At 33.4% G+C, this 23,263-nt stretch overlaps 1 protein-coding gene across 4 annotated transcripts in view; it reads right to left on the bottom strand.

Moving 5' to 3' along the window:
• GRIK2 (glutamate ionotropic receptor kainate type subunit 2) overlaps window positions 1-23,263 on the bottom strand; it is a 598,702-nt gene that overhangs the window by 192,080 nt on the left and 383,359 nt on the right. For all 4 annotated transcript variants that reach the window (XM_024551764.4, XM_053914034.2, XM_024551766.4 and 1 more), the window contains exon 9: window positions 13,872-13,985. In XM_024551764.4, the coding sequence (XP_024407532.1) occupies window positions 13,872-13,985 (114 nt within the window). The remainder of the gene's footprint in view (window positions 1-13,871; window positions 13,986-23,263) is intronic.

Below are 23,263 nucleotides of genomic sequence, written 5' to 3'. Positions count from 1 at the left end.
ACTTTTTTTTTTAACTCAATTACTGCGTGGAACTAAAGCTAAGAGATCTAAGAACATAAAATTTATAGGATTCGAGTTAATAATATTCATACTTGTTTAGTTGTCTAATGACATAAATTCCTTATGAATGATACACCTAATAAAATACATTGATTTATAAATGGATGAGGACCTGGGGATTCATCTATTATTCTGGATTTCTAGGCAAAAAGCTCTCACTTTAGTGGTGCCAGTAGAGCAAAATACAGATGTATTTTCTGCCAGGCAAAGAGGCCTGTGCTTTCCTTTTTGAGTCATTGTGCTGGGGTTAATTGGAGTCATGATGTAGTCTAACATTAATAGTACCAGTTAAATCTCAAACACAGAGAGGCAATTAGGAATCAATGTCAAATAATCAAGATGTGATTGAAAGTACAGAGATCAGGACTTGAAAATCAGATATTGATCAGAAAGTGAAGATAGGTTGGAAGTACCTGACATAATTTATGGCTTAGTGGTCGTGAAAGTCTCATAATTGTCATCCATTACTTTTCAATATGGATAAGGGACTCTTGAGCCTGACTCAAACTCTCAATCTCCCTGGGAAGCCTTCATTTATAATTCTTTGTCAAAGCAAACAGAATGCAATGGGTTTATGACAACATCAAGAGAAGTTTGAAGAAAGGAAAAAATGTGCAGTGGTGTAAGTTCACTAAAACACACACATGCTCCCTAAAGAACAGTATCAGCAATATTCATAATGCCAACCACCATATATTTTGATAACTTCAGATATCATCTCCAGCTGTAAAATTACATGTCTGACTGCCAACCAGATAAATATACCATAGAAAAATTAAATGGAATATGCTCTATATTAAATTCATCTTGTATCATCCCAATTCTGGTTTTTTACATCAATTCTTTTCCCAGCCGTGTTTACCAAATATTAAAAAAAAATACCAAGTCTTTCTAACCTCTAATTTTTTCTAAAACTCCAGTTTTCAAACTGTTACTAGATATCCCCCATTCTCCACCCTATATACTTTGTGAATCCCCCACACCCTTTGGATAAGGCCATGGTTTGGACCTTTCAGATCTCACTCTTGCAATACTCTCGTGTCTGGTCTCACCAAATCCTGTCTCATGAACCACATACAATTCTATCGCTAATACTAAGGTTTTTAAATCCCAATTGATCATATTGTTTATACACTGAATATCCTTCAAAATGTTCCCATTGTGAATGGTATAACCTAAGTACTTTCACGAGACTACAAAGACCTTCTCCTCTGCTGTCCCTGCCTGCTCACCGTCTCCAATCACTTCTCTGCCACGCTCCCTGTGCCCCATCAGTAGTAGACTGCTTATAACTATCCATACACTCTAAAGTCTTTCACATATCTGTGCCTTCAAACATACTTTTCCCACTGTCTGAAATATCTTGTATTCCTTCTTCACCTAATAGATTCTTACTCTTAAACCAAACACAGCTGAAGGATTCGTGGAAAGCAGACACTGACTTCCCCTATCCTAACTTCTTACCAAAGTAGTTCTGAGGCTATAGAGATGTATAAAAACTCCAAACAGTAAAAGGAACAGAAACAGAGTCTCGCTGAAAGTTGTGGGCATGGAATTCAGATATGTGCAGAAAATCATCTGCAAAAGATAAGTGGTAGGTTGTAGGCAATGCTGTGAAAACATTGGGGCCAGAACATGAACATGTCATCAAAAAGGGCTTCATTCTACTAAAGCAATAAAGCATGTTTCGGACTGCTCTTGGGAATAGTTGTATAAGCAGAGTGAGAAGAAAGGCTGGCTGTAGGTGATGAAGTCTGTAAAAAAAGAATGGATTCTTGGAAGGGAAAACTGTAGATCCCAAATTCACTCTATTTTCTTCTTGAGATAAAGGTGGTACCACTGTCCCACTATTGCCATAGTGTGTTTTTTTGTTTGTTTGTTTTGTTTTTCTTTTTATTAAATTTATTGGGTGACACTCATTAAAACAATGTACAGGTTTCAGGCACACAATCCACACCACATCATCTGTACACTGTACTGTGTGTTCACCACCCCAAGTCAAGTCTTCATCTGTCACCATGTATCCCCCCTTCACCTTCCTCTACATCCTACCTCTTCCTCCACCTCCTACCACTTCCCCCTCCCCACCGTAATCACTACCCTGTTGTCCATGGAAAACATACACTCTTCATTAAAAAAGAAAAAGAAGGAAAGAAAAAAGAAAAATGTACTGATTGGCACCAGTCAAGTAAAGGGCTTAAGAATAGTGAAGTTAACATTCAAAATGACCATGAACACTAAACACAGTAAAACTAAGTTAAGTTTAATTTTCTCTCAACACAGTTTTAAAAAAAGTATAAATTTAAAAAAAAGGATTTTCAGAAAGAACATTTTTAAGGGTATCACCTAAAGATTATTATATGAATTTCAAAGCCTACTATGGATTTGGGAGATGGAGGTTCTGCTTACCACCAGAGGACTCTGCTAACCAGTAAGGTGTAATACCGTATTTTTAAATTTAAAAAAAAAAGTGTCTTCAAAGGACTTTTTGAAGAAAAACTTAGTCTTATGTGAATTTATCATTAAATAATTGAAAAATAAATAAATGAGGCACAAATAATAAAAGGTTAGAACATAGGCAACCAAAAATACAAGAAAAGCAGGAGGATAATAAAAAGGAAATAGAAAAAATAAGTAGAAAATAAGAAAAAAGAAAAAGGCAAATTACAAATATGTTTTTTAGTAAAAGCAACAATAATGCAGTAAGATTTCTTAGTTAACCAGACCTTTAAAACAAGAGCCAAAATTTATTTATTTTTTAAAGATTTTATTTATTTATTTATTTATTTATTTATTTATTTATTTATTTATAGAGAGGGGAAAGGAGAAAGAGAAAATGGAGAGAAGCACTGATGTGAGAGAGAGACATCAATCAGCTGCCTCTCAAAGGCTCCCAACCTGGAACCTGGCCCACAACCCAGGCATGTGCCATGGCCCAAGCTGAACCAGCGACCTTTTGGTTTGCAAGCCAATGCTGAACCCACTGAGCCACACTAGCCAGGGTGAGAAAAAATTTAAAAGCACAAATTTTACATTGGAAAGGGACTCAATAGACAGAGATTGTAATTTTCATATGATGAATTTATGTGAAAATCTGTGTTAATATGTTAGAATACCTTGATATGTAGCAATGCAAAATACAAAATGGACTCAAACAGAAGTAATAAAATGAATAGGTCAATAACCATAAAATAAATTATAATAGTTATTAAAGAAATCTTCCAGATAAATTCTAAATACCGTGGATTTTTAATTTTTAACCTAATATAAAACAAATAAATCCATGATACGAAGACTGCTTTAGGGAATAATAAATGCTGTGAAACCAGTTCCCCTCTTTTTAAATACAGTTAGCATAACACTGACATAAAAAGCTAACAAAATGGTTAAATACTGTTACTAAAGAACAGCCTCCATCAAATATACCTAAAAACAATAGAGCAAACAAAAAACACAGTAGCCCATTGAACAATTTTTCATCCATAACCAATATTAGCTTATCTCTGAAATACAGGTATTTTTACTATTCAGAAGTTGAATAATACATTCATCAGAAGAGTAAGTACAACTAGAAAATTAATGAAAATCTCTATTTATGACTGATGCATTCAATAATATTTAGTGCCCCTTCTTGAAATATATAATTGCTGAAAAACTAGAAATAAAGTCTTTTGTGAATAAATTTACTTTTATAGTTAATAATGAGAAAAGAAAATAATATTAAAAAAAGAAAATAGGCTCAGAGAATGAATCTCTCACCAAATGCAAATAAAAATAAGACAGATATAAGCAATTAAAATTAGTAAAGGAAGAGATAAAATTATAGCTACATAAAAGATGCATGATTAAATATTTAAACAACCAAAGACAATTAATTATATACCTTTTAAAAAGAGATATAATTTCATATGACTTAAGATAAAGAAAGCATTCAAAAACAAAGTATTTTCATTTTTTATAACATGAAAACATTGTGTGAATTTATAATGAAGGCCCACAAATGTTGCATTAGAAGATGATCAGCAAGTGGTCCCCTAAGCTCTATTTGGTGGGCATGCTAAAGGAATTATGCTATATGGTCTCCTTTTAACTTTATAATATTCTGTTTTCACTGTTTTTGCATTTTTTCCTCTGAATCTTCAATGCACATTTTATTAGAAAGTTAGAGAGGGAATACCTTATAATCTTAATGAGATTAATCCCCATTATGGACATCTAGTAAAGTACTTTGATTATAGATTTTCAGACAGTTCTAATTATTTGAACTATAAAACTAATACCAGAATTAATAAAATGGAGCACCATTACTGAAACAGTAGGTTAAGGATAAGAAACAGAATGCACGTTTAAACAGAAAACGAGGCTCTTAATGAAGGAAAATGCTCTATTTTGTTCCTTCAGCCTCTGTTTTCCTTTAGAACTGACTGGGGAACATCATAAATGGCTGCATCTATAGTAATGGTCCCTCCCTTTTCTCCTGCCTGACAGTGGGCATGGGGGCGCCAGGCCCTCTGCCGACTTGAGGAGTTGAGCCATGGTCAAAGCTTCCAGACAGAATGAAGAACTAACATCTCCTGTCCTAACTTTAAACAGTGTGCATTTTTTTCCTTCTGGTTGTTCTTATGTTTAGCCCAAATTGCTTCAGATATAAACTTATTTTTGATTATTTAAGAATATTTCATGGAAATATTTATTATGATGGTAAGAAATAATAGAGACTTTCAGAGCTTTATTTATCATTAGAGAGCTTTGGGTTAATGCATACAAAAATGTGAATTTTTATTTTTAAAAGATAATTTAAAAAGGAATTCTGTATTTATCAATATTGTGAAGAATATATACTTAAGTGCTAATTTAGTTGTGTTTTTAAATTCTTTCAAAAATTTCAGAAATAAATACTGTTACGTTATACTATGTGATTCATTTATAAGGTGTGTGTTTGTATTAATTTAAATGGTAATTTTTAAAAACCTGATGAGACGTAACATGAACACAGTGTCCTTAACATTTGTAAGTATTACTGACTATTTGGTTTTACATATTCTTATACTATCCAAGGCCTGTAGATAATTTTAAGCTTGTAATTTCACTTCTATTAATAGATACCACCTCTGGTCTAAACTACATTTTAGTCATTCTAAAATGGCCTTGTTTTCTTTTTCTTAGCTAAATTATGAAAACTTCGTAAATGTATATAGTACACTTTGATCTTAAAAATGAAAAGGGATTATTTAAATGAATTAGTTAATAATTCTAAATACTAGTATTCTATCACATGTTAATGATTCCTACTACTCTAAATGCTGCTGGGCAATACACAGAAACATAACTAGACAGGTGAAAAGAAAAACCCTTCAATTCAATTCATAGTCACAAGAAATGACCAACAAGAGCGATCAGGACAGATAAGCAGAAATAAGAATAACGCAGCTGATTGTTATTACTCCATCTGCAGCATCCGCCATTTGTGCTTTACTGCTGTAGAGCTAAGAAAGGTCCTGCCATTAGTTTCTGAGTCCTTGTCTTTCAGCTTCCTTCTATTTACCGGCTCTTAAACTCTGAATTCTGCCATCCTGAATTAGCATTCCTGTCAGAAGCCTATGGTGCACTCCAGGTTATCACAATTGGGAGTGAGAATCCCAGGAAGAAAGACTGAAAAAACCTAGCAGCTACCATCAGAACAACTTAATGTCTTCAGGAAAAGGCAATTCTAAGGATGACTGGTTTGTTAGAAACAATTAGTGAAAGAAGCTCCACATGGGCTCATACATTGTTCTCTTGTTTGAACAACAACCAACCTCATTTCGATATCTCAAGACATTATTAAAAAGGCACTTTCACTTAAACTTTCTGGATAGAAAATGAATAACTATCGTAACGTGAGCCTTGCCTTTTAAGCAACAACAAAATACTACAGCAGGCCTGGAGAGCAGGGTTTTAACTTTTTTTTTAATTTTTAAAATTACTTTATTGTTTTTCAATTACAGTTGTCTTAATAAGCCATATGTATTATTTACCATTTATTTTTAAAAAATCAAGTGCATTTAGAAGCAATCTACAATGTTTCTTCTTTTTTTCCCTTTCTTTTATTTTATGTTGCAAGCCCATGAAACAAAGAAATTCCTTTTAATGACTGATTCACACACATACACGCAAACCCTTTACCACATACTTCAGGCACAATCACCACATTCTTAGCTGTTGCAAATTGTGTTTAACTCCTTTCAGAAGAATAATTTTATAGAATTTACAAAATATTTTTAAAAATCTAAGTCTTTATTGTCCATAATTATCATTCCAAGAAGAGATTTTGTTTTTACTTTGTATTTATAGAAAATCTGCTGGGACTTTAGAAACTGAGAAAATCTTCTTTCTCCCTGAAATGTAACATTTTGTCACCTGAAATTGTAGGGAATCCTATATAATATGTAAATATTAACTTTCAAAAACAAAGGCTAGAGCTTTGCTAGTTGTTCTGTTCACCAGCATTTTAGGAAAGTTCTGATATCAGAGCAATATGGGTTTAAAGGAAGATTTGGCTCACTGATTATTTTTCATTGTGTTGTAAAAATTCCTATTTTATTAAAAACTGGTATGCTATTACATGTCCCCATTGACTGAATTATCAGCTCAGATTGGAGATCTTGATTGTTACTCTCTTGCTTCTGGAATTTGTATTTTGGCTATTAAATATTTCATTAGCTTAATTCACAAGTGAATGAGGAAAGATGGGGAAAAATAATGAAGCTCAAATCAATCAAATGTGTCATTTCACTGTCTTCCAGTAAAAGGTTTGATGGGAAAGGAAACTGCACCTATTAGCTAATCTCCAAACTGCATTTCACTGCTGAATCTAATTTATTATCCCCTTACATGAATAATCAAGATCTGACCGTATGAAAGTGACTGCCAACATCTCCATTCAACATAACTAACAGGGCCTGTTATCTCCCTTCCCAACATCCCTATCCTGTTCTGTGGTGATGAACATTCTTGCCTCCTAGGCTTCTACTCTGAAAGTCATCATTCACATTTCTCAATTGTGTTTGCCCCACATCTAATTCATCTCCAAGAAATCTCATACCTGATTTCTCAAGGTTGCCATCTCTTTCCTCTTTCCAATAGGTACAATGCCCTTCAAATTAGACTCCATAAATTTCCCATTCAGTAGAGCCCATGAATAAATCTTATCTCACCTGTTCAACATGTTCCTTGACTCAGTTTTTAAAACTCTCTTAGAATAATCCTTTATTTTTTCATTTTGGTGTCTGAATTGAGAATATGAGGTGAAAGAGATTGAGGTGTCTAAAAAAACAAGCTTCTGGGTTCATTGAATAGAAAAGTACTAGAATCATAAACAGAGTGTGAAAATACAGGAAATAGCTTCAAATACATTTGAAACAGATGTGGTAAGGCCTGAATTGAAGGAGGTTAGATGTAGATTGAATTTGCTACTGGACAGACAGGCAGTTAATTGTCTATAATCAATTCCCAATTTACATATGAATCTCAGATTAAGATCATAGCTGAAATTTAGATTGTATAATTTTACATGGTACTAGTCTGATAACAGCTTTAAAAATGGGACAGGTGAACAAAATTAAATTTCTATGTAGTTCACTGTGCTTAAGTTGAGCCAAAATTTTACATTTCTCTATTCATTCTTCTACACCAAACTTAATATATTGCTCATGACAAGATAATTTTATCAAAATTATAGTATTGACAATATCGGCAATAATAAAGAATATAGTGACAAAATGAAAACACTTAATGTTTATTATGGTTCCATGTTGTAATTAGACTTAATAAAGAAGGATGAAGGAAGTGGTGGGTGAGTGTGTGTGCATGTGATTATGTGATGAAAAATAAGGTTCTTGGCACGTATAAAGCCTTTAAAAATCGAGACCCTGGGATTTTAAAAAGTGTGCCTAATTTCATATTAAAACATACAACTTTTTTCTTAGTGGTGTTAACACCAATAGTTTTACGTTTACCTAGCTAATTTGGATGTCTAAGAAAACATGAGAAGTCATTAGAAATAAAATACATTATACTTTATGGGCAATTAGAGCAAGAATGACAGGGACGAATGTAGTGCCAGCATAATCCCAGAAAGGGGAGAAAACTATGGTGCGAAAGGCCTGATGGTCTTTGAACGAGCTTGTTGCAGGAAGGGGGAATGAGGAGACTGATTTTGAGTGAGATGCTCTTGTCTCACATGTTAACATTTAAGTAGTACTTATACATACAAGTACTCAGAAATGTTGTAGGGGTTGCTAAGAAAGAAAATCGTTTTTCTTTGTGAAGCTGCAGTGTCGTTTCCAAGCCCAAATGCTAACAGCTTTCTAAGGAGAACTCAGTGCTTCTCAGTCCTTTTGTGACAATGGAAAGAGAAGAATCAGAGGGAAACTTATTGCAATGGCTGATTTGAAGCCCTAGAAATCTGCTTTTGTTGATATTGTGGAAGAGGCTGCTGAACCATTTAGGAAATGATTTGGTCACTTCTGATTTTTGTCCTGTGATTCTTTCCATTGTCCTTGTGAGTTTGCTCTCAGTCAAGCCTCCTGTAGCTGTGGGCTACCGACAATAAACCTTGCAAGCCGAAGCAAGTAAACTTACTACTGAAATGCATAGCCTGCCAGGCAGTGCTAGGAAAATACAAAATAAGACTAAGTTACCTATGTAAGCACATTTGTTAAATTCGTTGAGTAACCGAGGAGTGAGAATCTCCTACAGAGTAAGCGATTTTTCTAAAAAAAAGTAAACAAATTTATAGTAATTTGCACACTAAAGTGCTACTAGTTGTCAGCAGAAAAAAATATGTATAGTGACATTTAAGTGCATGTAATCTTCAGGTGGACAAAAAACAATTATTACAAAAGCAGCAGCAAAGTGAGAGGCACTCAACATAGTTAGACAAGTCTGAAAAATCTATTGAAAACCAAGAACACAGAGGGAAAACAGGCATTCCCTGCATGAATTTCAGTAAGTATTCAGTCACCAGACAATGCCTCAGGCTAGTGGACTCATTCTAAGGACTACAGGATAAGATTAGAAACTGAACACGCAGCACACATCGTTCCTCAAAGGCTGTCTATATCTCACTCAGAATTAGTATTTTCGTTATTCTTTTGGCAATATGGACTGAAAAATCCCTATGCAGTACATGAAATCATCATAAATGAAAACATGTTTCTAAGGTTGATATCTTTAGTTCTGTTAAATAGCAATAAACACAAGAAGCAAGGGATTTTTAACAATTGAACTTGCAATATAAGGAATATTAAAGGGCATATGTCGACCTGAGGTTTAGGTCTACCCTGCAGGTGAAGTTACAAATATTTCCAAATTGTATGATATCATAAATCTTAATTCAAAACTAAAACATATAAGCATTTAAAAATTATTTAGGGCATTCTAAAATGAAATCATTCCATAGATTTCTATGACTCTATATCACCCAGACACTACATTGGGTATAGGTTGTTGTTGAAGGGGATGACATAATGCCCAATACTATTTAGAGTGCCCATAAAAATCTGACATTAGCCCTGGTTGGTGTGGCTTAGTGGATTGAGCACAGGCCTTCAAACTAAAGGGTTGATGGTTTGATTCACAGTCAGGGCAGATGCCTGGTTTGCCAGCCAGGTCCCCATTAGGGGACGCGTGAGAGGCAACCACACATTGATGTTTCTCTCCCTCTCTTGCTCCCTTTCCCTCTCTCTAAAAATAAATAAATAAAATATTTTTTAAAAAATCTGAGATCATGAAGAGGCTGAAAGAAAACTCAGTGTAAAATTGGGAGAGAAGAGAAATAAGAGGCCCAAGACATTGACACAAGAGTAGCCAAAACCTTGCCTTTGAAGATGGGTATGTTTATATATTTGAGAACACACAGTGTCATCATTACAGTGCTTTAACATATGTGAGATTTATGAATGAGAAACATTGCTGTAGGTGGATAATTCCCAATCAAGATGATACTTTGGTCATAAATTATAGTTGCTCAATTTTTCCATGGTGGGCCACCAGAACTTTCATCTTAGAGTATCGGTGCTCAAGTTGGCTATACAGATTGGTTGAAACTCACTACTCTATCTTCTTGCTGTGTGACCATAAGTACTTTACATGGGCATTCTGGACATCAGTTTTCTCACCTGTAAAATAGTATTAATAATGGTACCTACCTCAAAAGGTTATTATGATAATTAAATTAGTAAACCATGAATAGTGCTTTGAACAATGTCTAGCAGATAGTAGGCATGCAAAAGAATGTCTGCTCTTTTTTGCTGTTGTTGTTATAGTCCATACTCACAAAATTAAATTTGATGAAGCAGGTCAAAGCACTAGTCCCAGACATGGTGTTCTTTCAATTTTGAAAGTCTTCCAAGATATTTCCTACTTTAGAGACCTTATATATGCTGTTCTCTCTGCCAAGAATACTCCTTTACTCTTTCTTTACCTTGCTAATTCCTTCTCAGTCTTCAAGTCTCAGCTGTCTATTCTTCCACAGTAAGGACTAAACTAATTTTTCCTTCCACTCATGACCCCAATATAAGTTAGCATCATCCTATAAAAGGCATCTCTCCATTTTCTTTCTATTTTAACCTAATTACAGGGGTGTGTGTGCATGTGTAAATCTTTCCACAATCCTTGCCACTTTCTAAGCTCCATCAGAAAAAAGACCATGTCTATTTCATTCATCAATCAAATATGGCTTTTAGCACAATGCCTAGTATATCATGATCATTCAACATATATTGTTAAATAAAATAATAAATAAATATAAATAAAAATAAACACATGAATAAATTCATGAGAAATTAAGCTGATTATTATTGGCACACTGATAATGCTGTATTCTAGAATAGTTCATTTTTTAAAGACATTTTAAAAATATTACATAAAAAGCATAACTAAACTTCTCTTTGTAGACATGTCATTATTTACATCACATCCAGAATCTCCCCTGAGACCTTCCAAGAGAGAAAAGAACAAAATAATCATAACATAAATCAAATGATCATAACTTCATTATAATATCAATTAAATACCAATAAGTTACATTAAGCATAACACTTACATAAATAAGGTAAATGATCTCTTCAAATCTGTTCTCTTCTGGATTGAGGTTACTTTGTGGTCAGAGTATTCAGAAAAAAAATTAACTAAGTGATATGAAAACAAATAAAGTACCTTTTCTTTTGTATGTTGCTTATACAGAGTAATGAGCTGAACAGTTCTCAATCACTGCTATAGATCAGAATATTTCATGGAACTTAAAAAATATAAAGATGTCCAAGGTCCAAAGCCCAGAAATACTGTTTCAAAAAGTATTGAGTAAGTTTTGGAGAAACTTTTTAAAAGTTTCATGCCTGGCTCTGATAAGAAGCTAATATTAAATAGAACTTGTTTATTTTAGATACAAAATTGATTACTGTTGAGAAAAAGTCCGGATAGTTCTTATAAAACAACCCTGAGTAATTAAGCAAGATTGAAAAATTATGTGTACTCTTAATCACCTGCTTTGTTTGGACAAGAAGTTTTCAATAACCTAAGCACTTGAAAAATATTTAAATATAGTCATTTGGAAGTTGCTCAGTTCCTCTAATTTTCCATTTAATTAAATGTAATTTATTTAATTCAATTTGACAAATATTTATCGAGTGCTGACTGTGCCCAAGGCACTTTCCTGTGACATTATTATTTTTTTTTAAAAGTGTAAAATTTGATCATTGACCTTGTACAGATTCATGTCAAATGGACAGAGATATTTTCTAAAATTAAAAAAAGGTACATGGTAAGTGTCATGAGACAGTACTATGATACATAAAGTGTATTATCACACACCCATCCCCCACACACATACACACAGGTTAATGGAGCGATCGGACAGTTTCACAGAGTAGGTGTCATTTGAGATTGGTCTGGAAGAAGATATAGGATTTTCATGGGGAAACATAAAGACATGAGCAAATATTTAGTCATAAAATAAATGATGCATATGAAGGTTTGGCTAGATTGAAGAGAACAGAGAAAAGAGTGCGGAGTTGACTGCTATAGGCCACAGCTGTCCCCTGAACAGAGCTGTTTATAAGCATTGTAGAAGCATATACAATGTAAAAACAAGAGACATAGCCATACCCTCTTCTTACAAGGAATAGTCAGTGATGTCTAGGAAAAATATTGAGGACATGAAATAATTTAAAATAGCACTGATAAATACTACAATATCTTAGAAATAGAGAGAAACATACTATAGATGAAAGGAGAACTAACCCAATCATGGTGGTAGGCCAACTGGTATACCAGTCCAATTAAAACAGGATCCTGGAAGGGAGTAATGGGGAATGAGGATAGGAAGGCAGGAGAAGACAAGACTGTCTAAGGCTTTGAACACCAGGGGCAAAGTGCTGGGGCCTTTTTACGGTTTAGTGTGAATACACTAAAGATTTGTAAACAATAAAGCAGGAAAATGACAGAATTAGACTCTTAGGTGGACAGTGGAGTGCGGTGCTACAGGAGAATGCTGTTGGCAGAAGGGACAGCTACATGGTTACTGCAATAGTTTTAGCAGGGAGTGATGAGATCCAGGGCATACTGGCAGGAAAAGGATGCACTATCACCCTGTAAGAACATTGCAACTGAAGAATAGGGCTGATGGATTGGTGGGTCTGAGAGCTACCTTTGTAAAGAGAGGGAAATAAAAAAAATTAAGTGAAAGAACATAGGATGTTTGGATATGATACATAAGGAGAAAGTATTCACTGAGGTTCTTGGCAAGAAAGTGATTTCAAGAAACCTCATTAACTTCCATCACAGACATTTCATGATTAGCAGCTTTGTTTCATTATCAAGAGTATTTAACCCAAACTATTTTATTTAGACATGTCTAGGGATCTGGCATCCCTTGTTGTTACTAAAAGGACAAGATTATAAATTCCTCCTAGCTTGATTACCCACCATAAATCAAAGAAATTATATAAATGCCAAAAGTATGTGGCTGTTTGTTCTGGACATTAATCTATGTTCTTATTGATTATCTAGAGAGATGTAATAACTACCATTGACAAGCTTATTCTGTAGGTAAAATTACCTTTTAAGTATTATAAGAGCTCCTTGCTTATCCTAAAATTAAAATTCCCATTTGTAAATGGCATACTAGGCATAAGTAAACATTATTATGTGACCTAACAAAGCTTTATCATTACAAGAGAGGAAAAATATCTAGGTTATCAGTACTAATTTAATTCTGTTGGTGGTAAAAATATTGACAGCTTAAAAAACACTTATCACTTCATTACATTAGGGAGGTTGGAAAAGTAAAAGTGATTCTTCATAATAAAAATGATTAAATTGAAAACAAGATTTAAATTTTTGTAGAAAAAGCCTAAAAAATAGATGACATGCCCTCTGGAAGGTATTTGCAGGAAATGAAATCAGAAGCAAAGTTTTCATGCAGTTTCTAACACAACTATATCTATACAATTGCATGTCCATATATTTTTACATCTTAACATTGGCAATTCTTCAACAGTAATTTTGGAGAAATGTAAAGATTTCCAGTAATATATGAAGCTATATTATTAATCAGCCTAAACAGCCCGAACATTAACATAATGTACATCATTGAAGAATAAGAAAACTGTGACTAAATTAACATTGACTCATTCGTTATATAGTAATTGCTGAATAACTGTAAAATACATTACATTCTGTCCATTACTGTTTCAGTTATAATGTTGTTTTTTATATGCCCCATGTTTATCTATATTTGATCGAAGAAGAATGGAAAAACAAGTACTCACTAGAATGGTGGTGACAACCAAAGACCGATTAGATAAGGAGTCTGTGATGTTGGCTGGCTTTCCCTTCTGACTTTCTGTCATGTTCAGGCCACTGGCTGGATCCCAAGTTCCAATCTATAAAAGAGCATATTGTCTTTGTAAATTGTCCATCAGGCACCTGGAGAAGAGCACTGCCAGAGAAAAGGTAAGACTGCTAGCCCTTCTTATTCACCCCTGCTGCATTATCCGCTGTCGTTAGAAGAAAGGCTGCTGTTTTAAGCATGATTCACTGCTCTGTGAAGTGTATCCAGTGAACGGTGACATTAAGGAACAAAATGATCCAGTGCACTTCTACAGTCAGCGTGGGGCTTAATTTTCCATTCAAACCTTCATTCACCAAGATAAACCACATTTGATGACACCTCGATAGCTGGCTAGAAACTTATTAATAGTGCATATCTTTTTACTGTAATGGATCTATTTCATTCTCTCACTATAAAGATAATGTGCTATATTACATGAATAAAGTTTAAAGACAGGGCAAAACCTGGGGATCCAGGGTAAATTAATCAGTAAAAGCAGGTTTAAGAGAGGCATTAATTGGTATTCTGCATAAGTCCCAGTAGGGCAAAAACATACCTAGAATTACCATTGGAGCTTTGAAAAATATACCTTTGCAGCTTTTAAAATATTCAGAGAAAAGGAGATTACATTACAATCTCATCTATTTAACTTATTCCAATAATTCCACCTTTATACCATGTAATATATATTTAATTTAACTAATACACTCTGATAGATTAGGGCATATACACTCAGGGGTCAGACATTGTATACCCACTGAACACAGCCTATGGAAAGGCACAGACATGCCTCTGGGGGACACATATAAGCACAGGATGCCACTAAGTGTGTAGATTGGATGGTGGTTTGCATGCACTTCACCATTGCACCATCATATAACAATGGCCATCACTAAAGAAAAAAAAGGAGGCAACCAAAGATGAAAAGTCAGACATTGTAGTAGTTCTTTTTCCCACCCTCTTAAACCTGAAGTCATCTGAAGTAAATATATATATACATACACACACACATATATATGTAGTTACTTCAATATAGCAGGTAATATTTACTCTAAATATACTAACAAGGGTCTCATCAGAATAACCTTTTCCAAATTTAATACTATGGTCATTTTACTTTCTTTATATTTCATTATATTTACTTTTTAAATCATATTTTCATTTGCCTAGTTTTCCTATAACCTTTCAAGATATTTAATTAGAAAATCACAAAAGTGGAATAAGAATAATAGGTATATCATTCTAATACTTGTGTGTAAGTGCAAAACCTAGTATATTTTTTCAAGAATGTATTCAACTATACTAGGTACTCAATATAAATGTTTTTAGTGATGTCTAAAACAATCTCTTGCCATATAGTCTCATTCCAGTTACTTTTGTTCTTACCATTAAAAACTGCATTTCTGACATTTGGATCAAGAAAGAAAAAAGTCAAATAATACACTGAGAAAAAATATTAATTCAGTATTCTTTCCAAAGTAAATTACCTACAGGCCAATTAACTGTTTACCTTAGACTGTAACTACCATAATGTCATAAAGACATTTAGGTCAGTAATGAAAGGCATTTGAGGGCCAGACTTGGTAATGTGAATGTTGAAGTGGAAAGCCATAAGCCAAGAGAATTTCTAAGCAAGAGTATGCAGTTTTAAAATCTCACAGAATCACAAGACAGAATACTAAGTAGGGGCCACATTTGGACCCTGTTCTGCTCACAGAGCTGTGTGCCTTTGGGTTGCATGTTCCCAGAGCAGGTGCTTTTTCAAGTTCCCAGCAAGGCATCACCAGAGCTAGGAGAGGGCCTGCTGTGGGCTTGGGTGAGGAAGGACACCAGGGATGTAAAAGCTGGCATGCCTGCTGGCCTGCTTAAAGTGCTTCAAATTCAAACCCATCAAAAACGCTCTGTTGGCTAAACAAGACATCTGCAGATCATGTTTTGCAGTGACGGACACTTTTCTGTCCCTGGTCTGTAATTAACATCTATGATGCATTTGCTTCCTTGGATTTTTTTCTCCCACCATGACTAAGTAGACAGATTTTTCACACACATTTCTATCAGCCAAAACACTGGCAACCATCATTTGTCCTCTGTCACCTGCCTAATGACACTATCAAGCTTAAGCAATAGATTTTCAACTTTCTTACCAAATCACTAATACAAAATACTGTCCATTTAACTTACTATTATCCTCCATGATATTTTTATATAAAAAATTCAGCTAAATGTTTACCCATGTAAACATAGCTAGTTTTATTCATTGTTAGTTGCTTTTCTAGTACTATTTGGATGGAGGGATTCTGGCTCATAATATGTGAATTTATAATTTCCTATAATCACAAACATTGGGTATTCTCTCTTGTAAAACCCAGGTTTCTAAGTAGAATGTTAAGAAGTTTCAAAAATTTCAGTGGCATGAAATTTTAAATCAAATAAAAATGTGTATTATTTTTAGATTTTTAGTCCTAAAACTGTGTGATTCAAAACTTCCTATTGAGTGAGGAAGTTGTCATCAGTGGGTTTTTGCTTTGTTTTGTTTTAATTGCAAGAACCATGTACTAAGTCAAAATATTCTAATTTCTTTTCATCTATTTTCAGAACCACAATTTTTCATTGTGATTTAATAAAGTATCTTCAGTACTTTTTCAGTTTTAAAGTGGAATAAAAATATCTGAACACTCTTAAACTCAGAGATGTTTTAAGTAGAGTGAATATATATCTTGGTTTACTTGGATATTTCAAGTTTAAAATTGCTTTCTTAGTATAAATACTAATAACATCTGATTGTACAATTTAAAAAGTCATAGTTTGGATAACAAATTATAATATAATGTATCCCAATTATAAGGACAAACTAGATAATATAAAATTGCTTCAAAAACCATAAAGAATATGGAATTATTCATTGTTTAATCTTATTTTATGTCCTGAATGGTTCTTAAAATAAATTTGTTCTTCTTCATAAAAAAGTATGTTTATTGTGAATTACAAAATATACAAGATATATAAAAGAGAACATCAGTTTAAACTTGGAACCTATGCACATACCCAAGTCAATCATTGCTAAAGCTTTAATTAATGCATGTGTGTTCCTTGCATAATCTGCATCATAGCCTTGTAATTGATGGCCCAGACTCTGGAGGGGGAATCAGACTGCCTCAATCCCATTACCATCAGTTCACTTGGGCGTATTACTTCTTTGTGCCTCAATTTCCTCATCTATAAATGAGAAAAATATTATCTACCCCATGGGGGTATTAGAATGATTAAATTTAAAAAATCAATACAATGTATTTATAAGCTATAATTACTACATCAATATCCATCTAGTGCACTATTATGAGCATTTCATCTGGCATTAAAATTAATGAATTCATAATTTTAATGATTATATAAAATGAACATCATATGAATGTAATATGCTTCTATCTGCAGATTTGAAAATAATTTTGCTGCATTTCTATATAAAGTAAACTTGGCTAAATGAAGACATATTGTCTCTTGGCCTTCTTTCAGAGCTCTGTTAAGTCTTACACATTTTTGTTAATGTTTAATATTGCTAAAAAGACTGAGAACAGCCTAACATTTGTTCTTTTATTGGTACATATTTTTCTTGAAAGCTTCTAGCATTCTCTATAGAAAAGTATTGATAGAGATTCTTCTTTTATTATATTTGCCATAAACATAATTCATTTCTCAATTTTCTGAAGGTGGATTTTATTGTAGTTATAATTTTCCTGAATTATTCACATTGTCATGTCTTCAATAAATCTCATAATCTTTACATGGAATATTTTTCCCCATTTCATTACCCTTCAACTTGTGTCTTGATGGCCGTTTTGAAATTCGGGAAAAGCAGTCCCTTCTTCTGTGTAGGAATGGACAGAATAATTTATGTGTGCCCCCAACACAAAAGTATCATATTACACTATAATTGTAATCCTTTTCTTACCTCTGTCTAGTTAAAACTTAAATCCCATGAGAGTAGAGACTGGCTTCCTCCTCCTTTTATCCCAAGGCCTTTGAATATAGGATATAATATGGGCTTTATAAGCGAAGTACCGAAATATATTTGTGGAACAAACAAATAGATGTATTTTCAACTCAGAAACACTACCCATATTTTGCTTTGACTTAGAATTATATTTTATTTCATTTTTCTTATTTTCCTGGGTTAGACTATAAATACCTTGAAAAGACAATAAATATCCAATGAATATTAATTGAATGAATGAATGACTGAATTACTGCATAATAAAAACTTTCAGGGTTTCTTATTAGGTTATTAACTTCCCAAATCCATTTACTCATTCATTCTTTCCTTTGGCAAATATTGAATATACACATATACTATGTGTCTGTTCTTTTATATTTATGTTTTCTTTTCCATGTTATGTTATTCATGTTTTGTTCAAGCTCTATCTCAATATCATATTTAACTTTTCAGAGTATTATGCCACATATCTTTGCTGTTTATTTTCACTTTGCCTAAGGTATATTTTATAGTATGTTAAAATAAATATTTCATAACACATATAAATATTTTATGGTTTATTTTTTATATTTCTCAGGAATGTTTAAATTATTCAGATAATTTGGGTTGGTTACTGTTTTCTCTTTTTTATTTTTTGTGTAGAAAAACATTCATTTTCAGAATAATTTTAAAATTAAGTATCTAATTAATTAGTTGGTAATTTATTTATATTTGTTTTTGACAGATTTCTCAGTATAAACATCCTTTCTTTCACAACTCATATTACTTCTTGATGTCCAAAGAATATTTCTCTTTCCTTCTAAGCTACATAATTGCTCACCACCTTATCTGTAATTAGTACCTTATAGTTTCTTCTAAATGTGTATGTAAGCAATATCAATGGGACATGTTTCTTATTTTCTGTAAAATTGCAGTAATACTCTGTCTGATAAGTATACCAAATACTTTCAAAAGTAGGAACAAAGTAAACATTCCCAGATAGGTTTAAAAGTATTAGTTATAATTACAGTAAAGCTCATTTAAAATTAAGAAATTATTTCATATAAATTATGTATTAAAAATATTTGGCACAATAGAATCTCCCAAAATTCTATTTACACTGTATCATGGACATTTAATAAAAACATAGGCACAGATATTGGTGGATGAAAAAAAAAGCAGTGCAGTTTTTCATTATAGAAGAGTGTAAAAAAGAAGAATCTTCTGATTATATATTTTTTGACTTAATATCAGTCAAACATATTTGTCTTGAGCAAAGAGCGTAAGTGATACTTTTCCAAAGAAAGTCTGTGTAGTGATTTTGAGAGACCACACTGTACATTTTGTTTAAAAGAGTCTTAGCACAGTGTGAAGTCTTTATCATGAAGTTCACTTAAAACAAAATTGTGTCAATAATCTGTTGCCTATAACCACATGTCCCACACAGTGTCATTTTTCTTAAAGTATATTTACCATTCTTTTCGGAAGAAGGTGTTTACACGACAGTACCATTTGAAGGTATTAAGAAGTGGAAAGCATAAGAAAGGTATTAATATTAAATGCTAATTTATGTTTAGAAGGTAAATATTCCCTCCAGCTCACTAAATATACCCCAGTGGACTGTACGTTTTTCTATTCATCAGTGTGCCCATACTTTATGGATAATTTCCAAACTCAGGCTTCTCAAGCATATGTGTATATGAATAGTAGGAACAGAGTTTGTTCAACACAATAGTAATCTTGATAAGTGTCACAAGCAAATTAGGGATGTTTTTCCTCACTTACTTTACCCTTTCCAATGTTGAATTTTTAAATACAAAATAAAGACAATTACTTGCATTAATATCTAATAATAATACTGTCTAATAACAATAGCAATGTACATACTTCCATTGAGCTATTAACAGGAGATCATTTTAAAAAACTGGTACCTGATCACTCAAAGATAGCATGAAATATTTTATAGCAATGTCTATGGGCTGCCTGACATTTCAGAACAATCAGAGTAAGGAACAATTAATTGAGAACTGAGCCACCTTCGCACAGAAGTGATTTGGCCTGTGAGGATAACGCAAAGAACCGTGCAGCCAATCATCTTCCTACCTATCTATTCGCCCGTTTCCACGGGGTCTAGAACTTCACCATTTGGAAACTATTAAGCATTAATATAAGTCAATAACCATATCCCCAAAAGACATGACTAACCTAAACAAAAAATTTTCACCTTTAAGAATTTTATTAATATGTAGGAAAAGTCAACCCTAAACATAATTAAAGCATTGAAAGGCAGGTGATAATTTTAATGTTTTAAATAAAATTTTAATGAATGAATTAACTGTTCTCAAGCATAACGATGTGATAAAATTCAAAGGGAAAAAATGTAGTTCAGAGTTACTATGATATCAAACCACTGCATTACAATTCTGTTTAGTATATTTACATGTTTAATTCAAATTCAGTAGATGAAAGAAAAAGCTTCAATAGTTTTTATTCTCTGTTGGGTAAAAAAACAAAATTGTGTGCCCTCAAATAAGATAATACTATTGATTTCTAAACATAATCATCTGTAAATAGTTTTCTTAAATATTTTACCATCTGAAGGTTACAAGTGACAAGGCAAAATGGTAACTATAAACACACTAACACACAACCGAAATCTGTCAGTACAGTTGTGAGACAAGGAATATAATAATTTCTATCTAATAGTTTTGCAAATTAATTGGTTAACATCTCCAAAGAAAGACACTAGGCTTGGGTCCAGCCCAGGATGCATTTCTGCTTTTTAAGAAGCAAACAACTCATTTCTGACTGGTTGGAAGATTACTATTACCCTTAGCAGAGTTGTTCCTACAGGGAGGCAAAACAAATCTCAGTTCCTGGGAAAGTTTGGGGGGCACTGTTGCCATGGAGATGAGAGTATATGTATCAAACGCCATCAATGAGTGGAAAATGAAAACTGCACATCTAAAAATCTATCAGATAAATAGTTTTCACCTAACTAGTGTGCATTTTCAGTTTTAAATTAATTTTGAAGCCTGTAAATTCCATTCAGCAAACTTTTTCATAGGGAGTTAGTAAGTAGAGGATTCTACAGGCAAGAGAAAGGTCAATAGCAAAGATTTCTAAGAAAATTACCACTTTTTCATAAAATAGACACTCTATAAAAATTCCTCAAAAAGCACTTTGAAACATGTTCTGAACCTGGAACATATATGCCTGAAAACTCAAGCAGGCAGGCTTTCAGTAAGTCTCACCCTCTTCATATATTATTAAAAAATTTAAATTTTCAACAAGAAGCTTATGGATCACTGTTATCAATTTCTGTACTGGTGGGTTCTAATGCAAAAGTGAATATTCAGGAAGCGAAGATGTTAAAAGTTGGAATGAAGCTTCATTTGAAAATAAATATGGTACATTTAAACTTTTAAGGGTTCGCAAATATGCATTATTTTGCTTTGCAATATTTATTTGAATTCTTTGTAGAAATTGACAAGCATTCCATCAGGTGGAATGTTTCAAGATTTTCTCTAAGTATGCACAAATTAGCTGACTTGATTATAAAAGCATGGTGAGGCAAACACAGGGTGTAGCTGTTCATGGTCCTAAACACCAGGCCTTTAGCACCATGTCTGGCAAAAGAAATGTAGCTGTTTCATCTTTATCTTTTTAAAAATAAGTATAATATTAATATAAAAACAATTTTAATAAGCATTTATTAGACCCTTTCTTTGTCTAAGAGACAAAGGAATCTATTCTCCAATTTCTATTTTAATATAAATGGCACATGCAAACAAAAGCAGAAAAATAACCAGAACTGATAGCAAGTGCTGATGCTAGAGAAGGGACAGAAGAGGTATGCAAAATAACTTTAGTTTAACACCTCTACTTGGAAGCAAATATCCTCCAGTACAATAAAAATCCATTGAACAGCTAACAAGGTGAAATAGTAGGGACTGAATCTTTTTTTCTTGGAGAGCATTAGGATGTACATAGTGATGGCAAAGAATATTCAGTAAGAAAATTCAATATGTGGCAGAATTCAGTGATTTTATTATTGCATTATTCATAGGAAAAAATTTAAGTATAAGTGATTCTTTTCCCCCAAAATATCCTCTAAATAGCTCATCTTGCAAGGGAAATGTACCATTATTATGTAGTGTCATTAACTCAGTTCAAATATGTTTTGTGTAAAATCCTTTCATCTGCCTTGGCTCTAAACTAAATCCTTATTATGCCTAAACATATTATGCCATGACTCATGTGTTTTCTTCCATCTGAAGCTGGACTTTCCTAACCATGTATCTAAGCTTCAAAGGTAAAATAAAGTTAAAACATTTCCAATGGTAAATCTCATCCTACTTACCCATTTTGACAACAATACAAAACCTAAAGAAAACTCATCTTATGGTCAATTAAGAATAAATTTTTTATATTTCCTCGATTTTTCTTGGCTTTATTATTTTTTCTACTTTTCCCTCTCCTTCCAAGGGACTCCCAAATAATTCCATTGAAAGACTAAAGAACTTTGGCCCAGAATCTCTGGAGAAAACATCTTCTGTAGTCAAACTACAAGCTAAAACCTCTCCAGCAATCTGCCCAGAACAATTAAAACTTGTGCAGTAACTGGTAGCTCCCTTCCTCCTTTGTATGCCACTCAGGGTCTATCGGAGAAAGTCCAATACGCCCTCTAAGCAAACATGCAAGATGCCCCACTTCTAGCCCCTGCCTTCCTCGGAGCGCCCCTGGGGTATACCCTTTTTTCTACTATACAGCTTCTGCACTCTCCTGCCTGCCCTTGAATCTCTGCTGCATGCAAGTGATGGTGGGTGGATCCCTTGCAAGCTGTTGTTAATAACTTCCGCTTGTTCTCATTGATTATCCTTTATTTCCACACCGTACCTTTGTAAGAAAAAAATATAAATAGAATGATGATTTTTACTCTTTGATGTAATATTGAAGTGTCAGAAAGTATTACATTACACTATGTAGGGGGGCAAATTTGCCATTGGTGGAATGTGCCTCCTTATAAGCACAGCCTTCAGTGCAGCCTTCTCTTCTACTATAATACCTTAGTACCTTGGCCCACCAGCCCAGCCTAATGACTGCTTAACTGCTGACTTTCTCTGTTCCCACTCTGCCGGCATGAAGCAGGGCTGAGGGAGAAAAAAAACTGGACTACAGAAAAATAACCTTGCAGCAGATGCTGGACTAAGCATTCCATGTGAAGCATCTGTTTTGATTCACATAGTGATTCTCTTCATTCAATAGTCAACAAATATTTCTTCAGGATATAGTTGGTGCTGGATATTTTGCTAGGCCCTGAATAGATAAACAGTGAGTAAGGGGACATTTTTCCCATT

Source organism: Desmodus rotundus, chromosome 11 (genome assembly GCF_022682495.2).
Source record: "Desmodus rotundus isolate HL8 chromosome 11, HLdesRot8A.1, whole genome shotgun sequence".
Classification (NCBI taxonomy): Eukaryota; Metazoa; Chordata; class Mammalia; order Chiroptera; family Phyllostomidae; genus Desmodus; species Desmodus rotundus.
The sequence above is the reverse complement of the archived record's forward strand: the minus strand, read 5'-3'. Positions and strand labels throughout refer to the sequence as shown.